Genomic DNA, 13,172 nt, shown 5'->3' with positions numbered 1-13,172 from the left:
CTAGCCTGGATGTGTGGGTTCAAGTTCAAATCTGAGGTGCATGGTTTCAGTTTGAAAACTTCCTGGTCAATCTCATTCGTCCCAGTTCCATAATTTAACTCACCTAAATACACACACACTTGGCAAACTCTATTTTCACTATAGAATTCCTTAACAGCAAAAGGTGAGAATTTATTAAATACCTATGTGGGGTTGTTTGAAAAAGAGCATCCATAAAATGGAAAACAATGCAGTATATATACACCCACACCCCACACACATATATACAGCAGTATTGGAAATAGCCAAATGCTAAACAAGCCAGTTGATCACCAACAAGAGCATGGATAAACCATGATATGTTGTTACAATAAAGTATTATACAGCAATGAGAATCAACAAAGTACTGTTACCTGCAACAATAGGGATGATTTTCAAATGTAACTGAGTGCTAAAGAGGCTAAAGAGGCCTAAAGAGGCCAAACAGGAAACAACACACAGGATATGACTCAATTTTTATGAACACAAAAAAGACAGCCCAAAAATCAGCGTCAATTTTCTCTCTCTCTCTTGCAGAAAGAATTCATTTGAATCAGTTCTAATGACATGGATGAAACTGGAGCCCATTATAAAGAATGAAGTAAGCCAGAAAGATAAAGACCAATACAGTATACTAACGCATACATATGGAATTTAAAAAGATGGTAACGATAACCCTATATGCGAAACAGAAAAAGAGACACAGATGTACAGAACAGACTTTTAGACTCTGTGGGAGAAGGTAAGGGTGGGATGTTCTGAGAGAACAGCATCGAAACCTGTATACTATCAAGGGTGAAACAGATCACCAGCCCAGGTTGGAGGCATGAGACAAGTGCTCAGGGCTGGTGCACTGGGAAGACCCAGAGGGATGGGATGGAGAGGGAGGTGGGAGGGGGGATCGGGATGGGGAACACATGTAAATCCACGGCTGATTCATGTCAATGTATGGCAAAAACCACTACAATATTGTAAAGTAATTAGCCTCCAACTAATAAAAATAAATGGAAAAAAAAAAAAACCAGTGTCAAGAGACAGGTTTGCTAGAAGCAAGTGACAGGACAACTACAGACAAGGCAGCACAGCAGCCGTGAACACCCCTGCTCTGGGTTTGGGCTTTCCCTGTGTCTAAACTGCCCTGCACTCACAGCAAAATCAACACACGCGTAAAGAAAAATGATTAAGTAAAAGGAAAATTCACTTAAAAGAAACTAAAGGAAAGTAGATGGTGAAAGAATTAAAACTAAAAATTTTAAGAACAGTCAGAGAAGAGAGAAAAACATTTACAATAAATTATAATAAGTAAAAAGAAAGAATTTAAAGATAAAAATTAATTTGAGGCCAAAACAGAACTCAGATAAAAGGCTAAACATATACAGAGGAGTTATAAGAGGCTGAAATGTAAAACTAAAACAGAACTGAGAGCCAAAGACTCAGGCAAGAGAAGCTTTAAAAGAAAATGTCACAGAGATTTGGAGGCAAAGGTGAATAAACAAAAATATCCCAAAGGAAAAGAAAAACGAGTCAATGATTCTGGGGTGGGCACAGCATCCTCTGATGAGACAGTCTTCTGAGTGCAGGGTCATCGCGAGTACAGGTTAAAGGGGCACAAGTAGGCGATTCACCAGCTTCCCAGGGGGCACTCATGGTAAATAACCCGCCTGACAATCAGGAGGCTAAGAGACGCAGGTTCAAGCCCTGGATCGGGAAGATCCCCTGGAGGAGGGCATGGCAACCCACTCCAGTACCCTTGCCTGGAGAACTCCATGGACAGAGGAGCCTGGCGGGTTGCAGTCCACGGGGTTGCAAAGAATGAGACACGACTGAAGTGACTTAGCATGCACACGTGCGCACGCACACACACACACACACAAGCTATTCTACCCTCTCAGCCGTCTGTGAGCTCCAGAAAGCTGTGTCTTTGCAGGCAGCTTCAGTTAACACAGTCTGGTAATAACCAATCAGCAGCTGAGGTATCCACAGCAGGATTCACTTCCACAAAGTTTACAGAAAAAAACACCCAAAGTTTTATTAATAAAACAGAAGTTTCTTTAAAACTGTGGTTTCAGGACCTCAGTATCAGCACAGATCAGCAAGGTATCTGCACATGAAATCATCTTCATGACAATGTTAAGATGCTATTTCCCTTTCCACCAGCAGTTACTACATTCTTCACCCCCTAGCACTCCCCAGCACGGGGCATGTGTAATCAGGAAAGTACCCTTAAGCAGAAATGATTCTGAGATGTCCACCCATCAGTGCTCATCTGTTTAAAGTTCTGTTTGAGGAAGTACACATACAGCATTCTTATGAGAACCACTTGTGCTATTTCAGTTGTGAGCTACCCTAGGCACTTTTACTCAAATAGTATCATTTCTGCTTGAAAGAACAAAGGACAGAAAGGCAATAGTAACCCAGATTGGAGTATTAGGCAGACTCTCTCAGAAATGGACAAAGTGAACCTGTCACTTCAAAGGAAGTGACAGTGTTTGTTACTAGTGGTAAAACTTGAGGTCTCAAGAGAGAATCAGAAATTTTGGGGAAACTGGAATCCAGCACCTCGAGCCTTCTACTCTTCCCATATATAAGTGCTTCTCTGATAAGAAGAGTGGTGATGTTAACAGAATGCCAACGTAAATCAGTCTCTCTGGATGTAATCTACTATTTCGTATTATTTAAAAGGCCTCCAGGTGATGTTTGAAGCTGCCCCAGAGGTTCCATGCTAAGCATTCCCATAGGTAACAAACATCCCCAGAGGAGTTTATTAAAAGACAGCTCACTAAATGGTAAGCTCCAGCTTATGAAACATTATAATAATATTATAATAATGCCCATTCTGGACTAATCATTCACTAATAAGGTGATCAGTAACATCTTGAGGTATTAATTTGTTCACCTGTAATATGTAGAAAATACCTCCACAAAATGTCATTCCCAAAGATCAAAGAAAACGTTGGATGTGAAAGCCTTGCACAGTACCTGGCAAGGTCAGGCAACACAAATGTGTTGGTATGTTAGGAGAGATTAGATGAACTACAGAATCTCACAGAAGGGAACGGGTAAAACAGCACTCTGGATTCTCTGGAATCTGTGTGGCGCTCAGGATGCAGAAGAAGAGAAGCAATGGGCAGTTAGGTACTATCTAGCATTTCTAGGAGACAGCTGGGCTTGAGGACAGTTACCATCTCAGAAGCTATGATACTTAGCTATAGGTCATCATCCGAGTCAAAGACCTACCCGTCATAGCTAAAATGCAGCTAAGTAACTTTATGACAACAACCATTAATATTATTAAATTAAATCCTCTTGCTTTGATTCCACAGTCATCAGGAAATCTTTTTTTCCATAATTTGGCTTCTCATGCAAACTTTTTTCCTACATCAGTGACTCAACTACCCTATCCCAAAGTAGTCTCTCACTACAATCCAAATTATACAGAGAATCAAATCCTAAATCCCTAAGTAATCTTGTTTATAAAGATTAATTTTCCCCCATGCATTTAAAATGACACTAGAGACATACTATCCTTAGTAGGATTAAGAAAAATGATCACAAATCATTTTCTGTAGACTTAATTCTCTCTATAAAACAAACTGGAAAGACTGATGAATTAACACTCCAGTGTAGAAGTCTTTGTACCTTTGACTATGATGGATCAAGCCAGTAGCCTCTAGGTTCAATGATAAGACAGGGTTTGTAAACCTGGACTGCACCTAGATAAAATCAGGCTTATCTTGTCACATTTTGCAGCACAAATGCAGTTTAGTGTCACAAAGAGACAGGCCCCCCCACAGAACTGTTTTGATGATGGGATTTATATCCTGTCAAACTAGAATCAAGATTGCCAGGAGAAATCTCAACAACCTCAGATATTCAGATGACACCACCCTTAATTACAGAAGGCAAAGAGGAACTAAAAAGCCTCTTGATGAAGGTGAAAGAGGAGAGTGAAAAAAGCTGGCTTAAAACTCAACATCCAAAAAACTAAGATCATGGTCATCCAGTCCCATTACTTCATGGCAAACAGATGGGGAAACAATGGAAACAGTGGCTGACTTTATTTTCTTGGGCTCCAAAATCACTGCAGATGGTGACTGCAGCCATGAAATTAAAAGACGCTTGCTCCTTGAAAGAAAAGCCATGACAAACCTAGACTATGTATTAAAAAACAGAGATAGCGCTTTGCTGACAAAGATCCATAGAGTCAAAAGTTTTTCCAGTAGTCACGTATGGATGTGAGAGTTGGACCATAAAGAAGGCTGAGTGCCAAAAAATTGATGCTTTAGGATTGTGATGCTAGAGAAGACTCTTGAGAGTCCCTTGGACTGCAAGGAGATCAAACCAGTCCATCTTAAAGGAAATCAACCCTGAATATTCACTAGAAGGATTGATGCTGAAGCTGAAGCTCCAATATTTTGGCCACTTGATGTGAAGAGCTGACTCACTGAAAAAGACCCTGATGCTGGGAAAGACTGAAGGCAGGAGGAGGAGGAGCAGGGACAGAGGATGAGAGGGTTGGATGGCATCACTGACTCAATGGACATGAGTTTGAGCAAACTCTGGGAGATGGTAAAGGACAGGGAAGCCTGGCCTGCTGCAGTCCATGGGGTCACAAAGAGTCGGACACAACTGAATGACTGAACATGCACGCAGTAAATCTGTAACGAAAAGCAACAGTCTGCTTAATATACCACCATTTCAAAAGTTTTCACTTAACAGGTCAAATATAAATTTTATGATACATATTTAATGTATTCATTAGAAATAATGAATTCTTTATCAAAACATGGTAAAATACTTCCAAAATCTATACAAAAGAAACAGAATTTCATAGGTCCTGCAGATTATAGACAGGTAAGAGACAAAGTTAGAGCCAAAGCAGCTAAATTAAAATCCAATGACATCCTTGAAAAACTCATCCTATCAACAGAAACTTCTACAGATGTTTTTCCAATGTCCTACAAAAATATTTTTCAACCTCTTGATTCACTGCTGACCAAAAAAACAGGACATCCCTTTTCTAATTCAGCACTTAAACATTTTTAAAAAGCACACTTATATGTTTTCAAAGAAAAAACTTGGGAAACATTTAAGTGGTTATTATAAATAGTTTCCCTAATCCAACACTATGGAAGGAAGAAAGGAAACAGAGGAGGAAGGGCCCAGACCACCATGCTGTGCTGGGCTGAGTCACTCAGTCGCATAGGACTCTTTGCGACCCCATGGACTGCAGCCCGCCAGGCTCCTCTGTCCATGGGGATCCTCCAGGCAAGAATCCTGGAGTGGGCAGTCAAAATCCCTTCTCCAGGGGATCTTCCCGACCAAGAAATCGGACTGGGGTCCCCTTCATCACAGGTGGATTCTTAACCAGCTGAGCTACCAGGGAAGCCCCCAAGCCCCCATGACTCCCAGATTAACAGGTTCTGTAGAGTATAAAAAAGGTGATGCTGCAAACTCCCAGACAGTACACTCTACTACTGCCAATACTTAGAAGAAATTTCTGGAACACAGATACTCAAAATCAATACTTCAAGTGGGAAAATGGAAAGGAAGGTTAGCAAACAATCCTATCAGAGGCAGAGAGCTGAGGCTTAACATGACTAAACCTCTAGAGAAGGGTAGCAGGTGAACCTTAATGAAGCAAAGTATCTTACAGAAGCTTCAAGATGACTAGGTGAATCCTATACTACTTATTTCTGGTGCTGAAATAGTCATTTCAAATGCAATATCAAAATTTAAAGTTTATACGTAGCTTTATTCTACACTTTGGTGAGCAGCCCAGACAGGAAATGAAATGGAAATTTACTCACTATAGTAACCATACAGTACAGTGTCCTCGATCTGTCTGCTGACGTTCGCATTGGCCCAGTCCTAGGACAAAAAGGAAACAACAGAAATATTAATGAAACATCTAATTGCTTAACAGTTATACTTAAGTCTTAATATGATCACATATCACTTTATAAAATGTATCATCGACACCAACAGGTATGGTCTGTGCCTTCAAGAAGTGAGGGACAGATGAGTAAAAAGACAACTGCATTAGCAGGTAAATGTGAGCAAGCGTAAGCATGTGGTTCTGAGGAAGTTCAGGAGATGGAAGTCGACTGACCGTCAGGGGTGGCTTCCCAGGGCAACTAAGCAGGGTCTGAAAAACACGGCGGGAAGGTGGGAAGAGAGGGAAGGCACACACATGGGGAGTGAAAACCCGCAAGAAGCAAAATCCAGACTCCCTGGAGCTTCTGGAAGGGGACGAGGAAGCAGGAGTGAGGGAGGGGAGGGGCAGGCGTGAGGACGTGTGAGTCGGCTGAAGCACTCTGGTCTCTGGCCGGAGGGCAACGGGAAGCAGCGGCACACTGCGATGTAGAGGGACCGGTATGATTTGGAACTTAGAAACAAGATATCCAGCATAATATACATTTAAAAAATACCTAAAAGAAGGAAATTAAACTCCTTTGCATTGAACCCAATTATTTTTTAATTAGCAATTTTAGAAAATTAATTCAAATTAATCTCAAATTTTTTAAAAATTACATTAATTAATTAGAACTGAGGTATAATAGCAAGTCTTTTTGACTACCCTAATTTTACACATATAAAAAATTAAACCTGGAGAGTCTATGTGACTTGCTATTAAGTAACAAGGCTCATTTTAGTATTCAGGTCAATTCTATTCCATCAACACTTTAAGAATCCCACCTACAAGTCTTTTAAGGCAGAAGAGTAACGTTTAATTATCCTAAAATAATTTAGGTTTTTCTTTTTTTCCCCTTTTTCACTTATAAACACCTACAGCAAGGATCTATGAATTTCTAATTGAAAAATGCCTAAAAGAACAAAAGTGTGGAAAACTCAAATTTAGCACTAGACGCAAACCTTGACACACAGTGCACAATAAAAATGCTATTTCTCCAACAGCAATGAAGACTGTGAAAAACAAGAACAGGCTAAACTTTAAAATTATGTTACCTGTATAAAGAAACAAGTAACTACAGAATATTAAGAAGATCCAAATGAAAAGTCAGCATTTCCACATGAAAAGGCTGTAAATACCAACTCCATGAAACCATACACTGCCAATCAAAATCCCAACAGTAGGGACAATGCTCTGACATGGTGATTCTAAAAGTCATCTGGAAAACACACGGGCAAAGAGCTAAGAAATTTTTTGTAAAAGACCAACAAGGAGGGATTTAGCCAATTACCAAATCTTATTAATAAAGCATGAAAATCTATTATTAATATCATAGTGACCTTCCATTCACTATCATAGTGATCTTCCATTCACCTAAAGGACAAGATTGAAATCATTAAAAAATATCCAGCAATGGCAAACGTGGAGGAAAAGCCATCTACACACAGTAATAGTAAGGAAGACAGTCCATGACACAGACCATCTTTGCTGAAATCTGTCCTAAAAAGATTCACACAAATCAGGACAGATATCATGCACAGGGATGTTGTGAAACAAGTAGTCCTGCCCATTGAATAAACTCAAGACCTCCAGAGGAATGCCTGGCAGCTCTCAAGCCCAGACCCCCCGGCCCACAAGCAGAAGGGCTGTCCTCCACCTCAGTCACTCACGGGACCACGGGGCCCAGAGGCTGACCGGGTGCTCAGCCCCTGCGGTGTCTGGGGTCCAAAGACAGCGGGTATTCCAGCTTGAGTGGCAGGGCACCCATGTCCAGGGTGTCGATCTACCTAAGCCCACTCTTCCGCCTGCCCCGCAGGCAGAGGCGCCTCTGCTGAAGCACCCACACTTCTGGAAGCTCACCACTTCACAGAGCGGGAAGCGTGTAAGAACGTGGGAACCTGCTGACCCTTATTCCCATAAATTACAGCCTCCACCAATCAATGTTGACTGATCTTTCTTCACCCGACAATATTCAGGGTAGTCCAGTGGTTAAGAATCTGCTTTGCCATGCAGGGGACACGGGTTCACTCCCTGATCAGGGAACTAGGATCCGACATGCCTCCAGGCAAGTAAGGCCATGCGCCACAACTAGACAGTCTGTGCACCCTGACAGAAAGATCAGTAAACAACAGGATAATGTCATTTAAAATGCTGAAAAACAGTAAGAAACAACAAAAAATGAGACAACCGAATCACCTGGGGAGAAACGATAAAATGTATTATTGTACATTTACAATGTGGAATACCATATGGACATTAAAATCTCTAAAATGTATATAAACTGGTATGTATGGATATCCATGAAGTACTTCTGAATGGGGGTAAACAGAACAAGTTGCAATCAATAACTTTAACACTCACAATCCTTGACTAAAAAACGTAATCAAAGAAACACCAAATATGTACTACAGAAAAATAAAAATAAAGTTAAGCAGTGCTCACCGCACAAGACTAGAAAAAGCACTGTGGTAAATTCTAACCAATGACGAGAAACTTTTTCTTCAGGTATCCAAATGAATGAACACAACCAAAACTTCAGCTCCCAAAAGCTGTGTTTCATAAGTGATTCTTTATATAGCAGAACAAATTTTTAAAGATTTTTGAAACGTGAAGATTTTTTGAAACAGAGGATAATTATAGCTATTTCTCTGCAAGATTCCAACCAACGAGGTATTAATGTACCCACTGACAGTCACATAAAAGTTAAACTTAAAAACTGAAGACGACAATAACCTCAGAAAAAGACAAGAAGAAAGACTGAAGGTAATTTAAAATCAATGGGCTTCCCTGGTAAAGAATCCGCCTGCTAATGCAGGAGACGCAGGTTGGATCCCTGGGTTGGGAAGATCCCCTGGAGAAGGAAATGGCAACCCACACCAGTATTCTTACCTGGGAAATCCCATGGACAGAGGGACTGGGTGGGCTACAGTCCATGGGGTCGTAAGAGTCAAACAACTTAGCACTAAACAACAACTATTTAAACTCAAAGGTTCACTGACTTTTAGTGTCTTTTACCCTCAAGTGTTCTTTTGTTTAACCAAATCTTGCAGCAGTTAGAGAATATTACTGTTACTATTTTAAAGCAAAAATATGTGTAAAATATACAACATCACTCAAGTACTATTTGTATATTTGGCTTTTATATACAACCTTGCCTTCAAGGTATCTGATTCACTGTCAAAAGAGCTCAGTTTATGAAACTTCCTTCTATATTTTGAAAATTGCTAGTTATGCCCTTAATACATTTTATAAACTTCTGCCTCCCAAAGTAGAGACCAAAAAAAAATTCAGGAGACCCAAAGGAATGTGAGAGAAATAAGAACTAATACTAAGTAGAGAATACGCAAGAGGAACATTTTAGAAAAAAGGAAAAGGAGATAAGGTCCACGACGAAAAGATAGTGATTTGTATACATAAAGCTCCCTTTTCCATCCTTCCAGGAGGCCTTTTGAAATGCTCAGTCCAACCCAAAGCTACACTTAAGCCCCCTTAACTTTACCAGATAACCTCACTTTAGACCTATGGCTCTCACTCACAGATGACTCTGTCCCCGAGAGGACATCTGGCAACGTCTTGGAGACAATGGGGCTGGGGGAAGGGATGGCATGCTACTGGCATCTGAAGGAGGTTAGGGTCTGCTAAACATCGGCAACACACAGGACCACCCCTCACAGGAAAGAGGCACTCAGGACACAAGCCAGTGATTAAGAAGCCCGGACTTGAAGGTCTCTAAAATAATCTGAGGACCAAAAACAAGAGTTACTCAACTCATTCCCAAATCGAGACCCCACTCCACCTGTACTCAGAGACTAGCCCTTCCTTCTGCTGAGTGCATGCGCTATTCACAGCCACGCCTTTCACGCTGAGGCCCGCACCCCTCTGTTTCTGCAAGGACACAACACTGGGCCTGCAACAATACCCCTCCGTGACAAACATCTCTCCCACTCTACTGAATCCTACAGTGTATGCACTCCAGTAGCTTCCATCAAACACCACAGTCACCACGAATAAAACACCCCTCCCTCAGCCCACCTCCTACTGCCCTGGAGGACGAAGCTCCCTGAAAAGCAGCCAGGATCCCGTCGCTGCTCCCTCACCTTCCTGCCCACACTGAGCTCACTCCCACCTGACTACCCGCTGCTCCGTAGAGATTCAGTTCAGTTCAGTTGCTCAGTCGTGTCTGACTCTTTGTGACCCCATGAATCACAGCACGCCAGGCCTCCCTGTCCATCACAAACTCCCAGAGTTTACTCAAACTCATGCCCATCGAGTCAGTGATGCCATCCAGCCATCTCATCCTCTGTCATCCCCTTCTCCTCCTGCCCCCAATCCCTCCCAGCATCAGGGTCTTTTCCAATGAGTCAGCTCTTCCCATGAAGTGGCCAAAGTACTGGAGTTTCAGCTTCAGCATCAGTCCTTCCAATGAACACCCAGGACTGATCTTTTAGGATGGGCTGGTTGGATCTCCTTGCAGTCCAAGGGACTCTCAAGAGTCTTCTCCAACACCATAGTTCAAAAGCATCAATTTTTCGCACTCAGCTTTCTTCACAGTCCAACTCTCACATCCATACATGACCACTGGAAAAACCATAGCCTTGACCAGATGGACCTTTGTTGGCAAAGTAATGTCTCTGCTTTTTAATATGCTATCTAGGTTGGTCATAACTTTCCTTCCAAGGAGTAAGCGTCTTTTAATTTCATGGCTGCAGTCACCATCCACAGTGATTTTGGAGCCCAAAAAAAGGAAAGTCTGACACTGTTTCCACTGTTCCCCATCTATTTCCCATGAGGTGATGGGACCAGATGCCATGATCTTAGTTTCTGAATGTTAAGCTTTAAGCCAACTTTTTCACTCTCCTCTTTCACTTTCATCAAGAGGCTTTTTAGTTCCTCTTCACTTTCTGCCATAAGGGTGGTGTCATCTGCATATCTGAGGTTATTGATATTTCTCCCGGCAATCTTGATTCCAGCTTGTGCTTCTTCCAGCCCAGCATTTCTCATAATGTACTCTGCAGATAAGTTAAATAAGCAGGGTGACAATACACAGCCTTGACGTACTCCTTTTCCTATTTGGAACCAGTCTGTTGTTCCATTTCCAGTTCTAACTGTTGCTTCCTGAACTGCATACAGGTTTCTCAAGAGGCAGGTCAGGTGGTCTGGTATTCCCATCTCGTTCAGAATTTTCCACAGTTTATTGTGATCCACACAGTCACAGGCTTTGGCATAGTCAATAAAGCAGAAACAGATGTTTTTCTGGAACTCTCTTATTAGATACTTAGTAAATACTAAGTGCAAGAATACATTTAAGGTGTAGTAAGAACACAAAGTTCTAAGGTACAGTTATCTGCATCTGAGATCAGGAATGAGGCAGTATGAGAGCGTTCAACCCAAACAACTGATAATCTCAGGACATAAAGAGATTATCACTGATGGACAGAAAGAAGAAATGAATATTTTAGCTACCAAAACAAATATTTTCATGCCACATCTTAACTAATTTTATACACTGTATAAAATAAAAATATCTGTTCATGTTAATGGCTATTTCTGATTTTTTTTTTTTTTAGTACACTTTAGGTCAGTGGAAAAGAATCTGCCTGCAATGCAGGAGACACAGGAGATGTGGGTTTGATCCCTGAGTCGGGAAGGAAGAGGAGGAAACGGCAATCACTCTAGTATTCTTGCCTGGAGACGTCCACACACAGAGGAACCCGGAGGACCAAGCCCATGGGGTCATAAAGAGTCGGCCATGACTGAGCATGCACACTTTGTATGTTTCATGAGCCAAAGTTATTGGCCAACTACACAAGGCACCGTAATAGAATACTTTCAGCTCTTCTTTACGGTTTTGTGTGTTGTTTTTTTTTAATCTGTGAAGTTAATTATTACACAGGAAAACTAGAAGCAATGAAATTATCTGGCGAAAAATATCCATAGTGCCAGGAGCTGAAAAAGAGGTCAATGGAAACACTTCAGACATTATCACAATATACCCTTGACCAAAGGCAGGCAGAAATAACTAGGAAGGTAAAGTAGACAAAACAGAGAAAGTACTGTTGACTGCCTGTCTGGTGTCCTCAGCTCCTAAGTGCAACGTCAGCAGTCCTTGATGTCTCGAGTTTCCAAACAACTGTACCTGATAAGCAGGTTCCTAATCGGTTTAGAGGCTTCAACATCCAAGGTGGAAGCTGAGAAACTCAGATGGCAGACATATTCATTCAGGAATAAGAAATGCAGTTTGTAAAACTTAAGCCACAACATAATTCATCATGGAAAACCACCACCTGCACATTTTAATAAGGATGAAAGAGATTAAAGATGCTGTGGCACACTTTTACCCTGAGACACCTACAGCTACGGCATGAAGTCTGAAACTAGTTCTTAAATACTAATATTTAAATACTCTCGTCTTTTACTAAGCATCTCAAGAGAATTCGTTAATAATTTTTTGGAGAAAATACTCTTTACAGTTTACCAGATGTAGTTTTTGAAAGTCGCTTCAGTTCTCATTTAACTATTAGCACAGGCCAGCTTCAAATGGCAACTCTTAGGAAGTTCACTAGTCCCCCAGCCAGTGCTCCAAAAAAGAGAAAAGACAAAAAGGGGAACTAAGAATATTTTAAAACATCAATTTATATACATCAAAGTATTGGGGAAAAACTGGTATATTATCAAAGCTTTCAGCTGGCTAAAAATAGACATAACTAGACAGAGACAACTATTAATAAGTAAATGAAAAGTAGAAACAAATGAGTCAATTCCTAGGCAGGTTGATAAGAAGTCTGTGGTCCCTGAGGAGGAGAAAGGGGTCTAGGGCTCTACAAGTGGAAATAGGGGTCTGGAATTCTTGAGGAGGAAGAAAGGACAAACATCTTTCTTTTTCCTCTACATTCCTTAGTCTTAGTCACATAAAACATTTTTTTTCTTTAAGCCCAGATCTGATGATTAAGCAACAAACAGCTCAGTTTAAACTCTGTACTAAGGATTATAGAACAACAATGTATCCTGCTTGAGGACAGGTTCTCCTTCCTGAAATCCTTCTGGCTAATCTTTTTATCTTAAAATGTAAATTGTGGGAGTGGGTCTAGTAAGATCTTTACAACCTTGGACATTCTTTTGATATATTGTAATAACCAATTAAAAACATATATAACTCCCTTGCTAACACCAGTGAGGGGGGCATGCTCCATCCCCCTTCCGATGTCTATGTCAGAACCTTTCTCTGTCCCTTTTTATACTT

General features: G+C 41.0%; 1 protein-coding gene across 1 annotated transcript in view; it reads right to left on the bottom strand.

Annotated features, from left to right (window-relative positions):
• Positions 1–13,172, bottom strand: part of LMBRD1 (LMBR1 domain containing 1) — a 131,919-nt gene that overhangs the window by 102,321 nt on the left and 16,426 nt on the right. Inside the window, exon 3 of the mRNA XM_043439153.1 lies at positions 5,829–5,889. Coding sequence (XP_043295088.1) covers positions 5,829–5,889 — 61 coding nt within the window. The remainder of the gene's footprint in view (positions 1–5,828; positions 5,890–13,172) is intronic.

This window comes from Cervus canadensis, chromosome 20 (assembly GCF_019320065.1).
Source record: "Cervus canadensis isolate Bull #8, Minnesota chromosome 20, ASM1932006v1, whole genome shotgun sequence".
In the NCBI taxonomy this organism is placed as follows: domain Eukaryota; kingdom Metazoa; phylum Chordata; class Mammalia; order Artiodactyla; family Cervidae; genus Cervus; species Cervus canadensis.
Note: the sequence above shows the minus strand (reverse complement) of the source record. Positions and strands in the feature narration are given on the sequence as shown.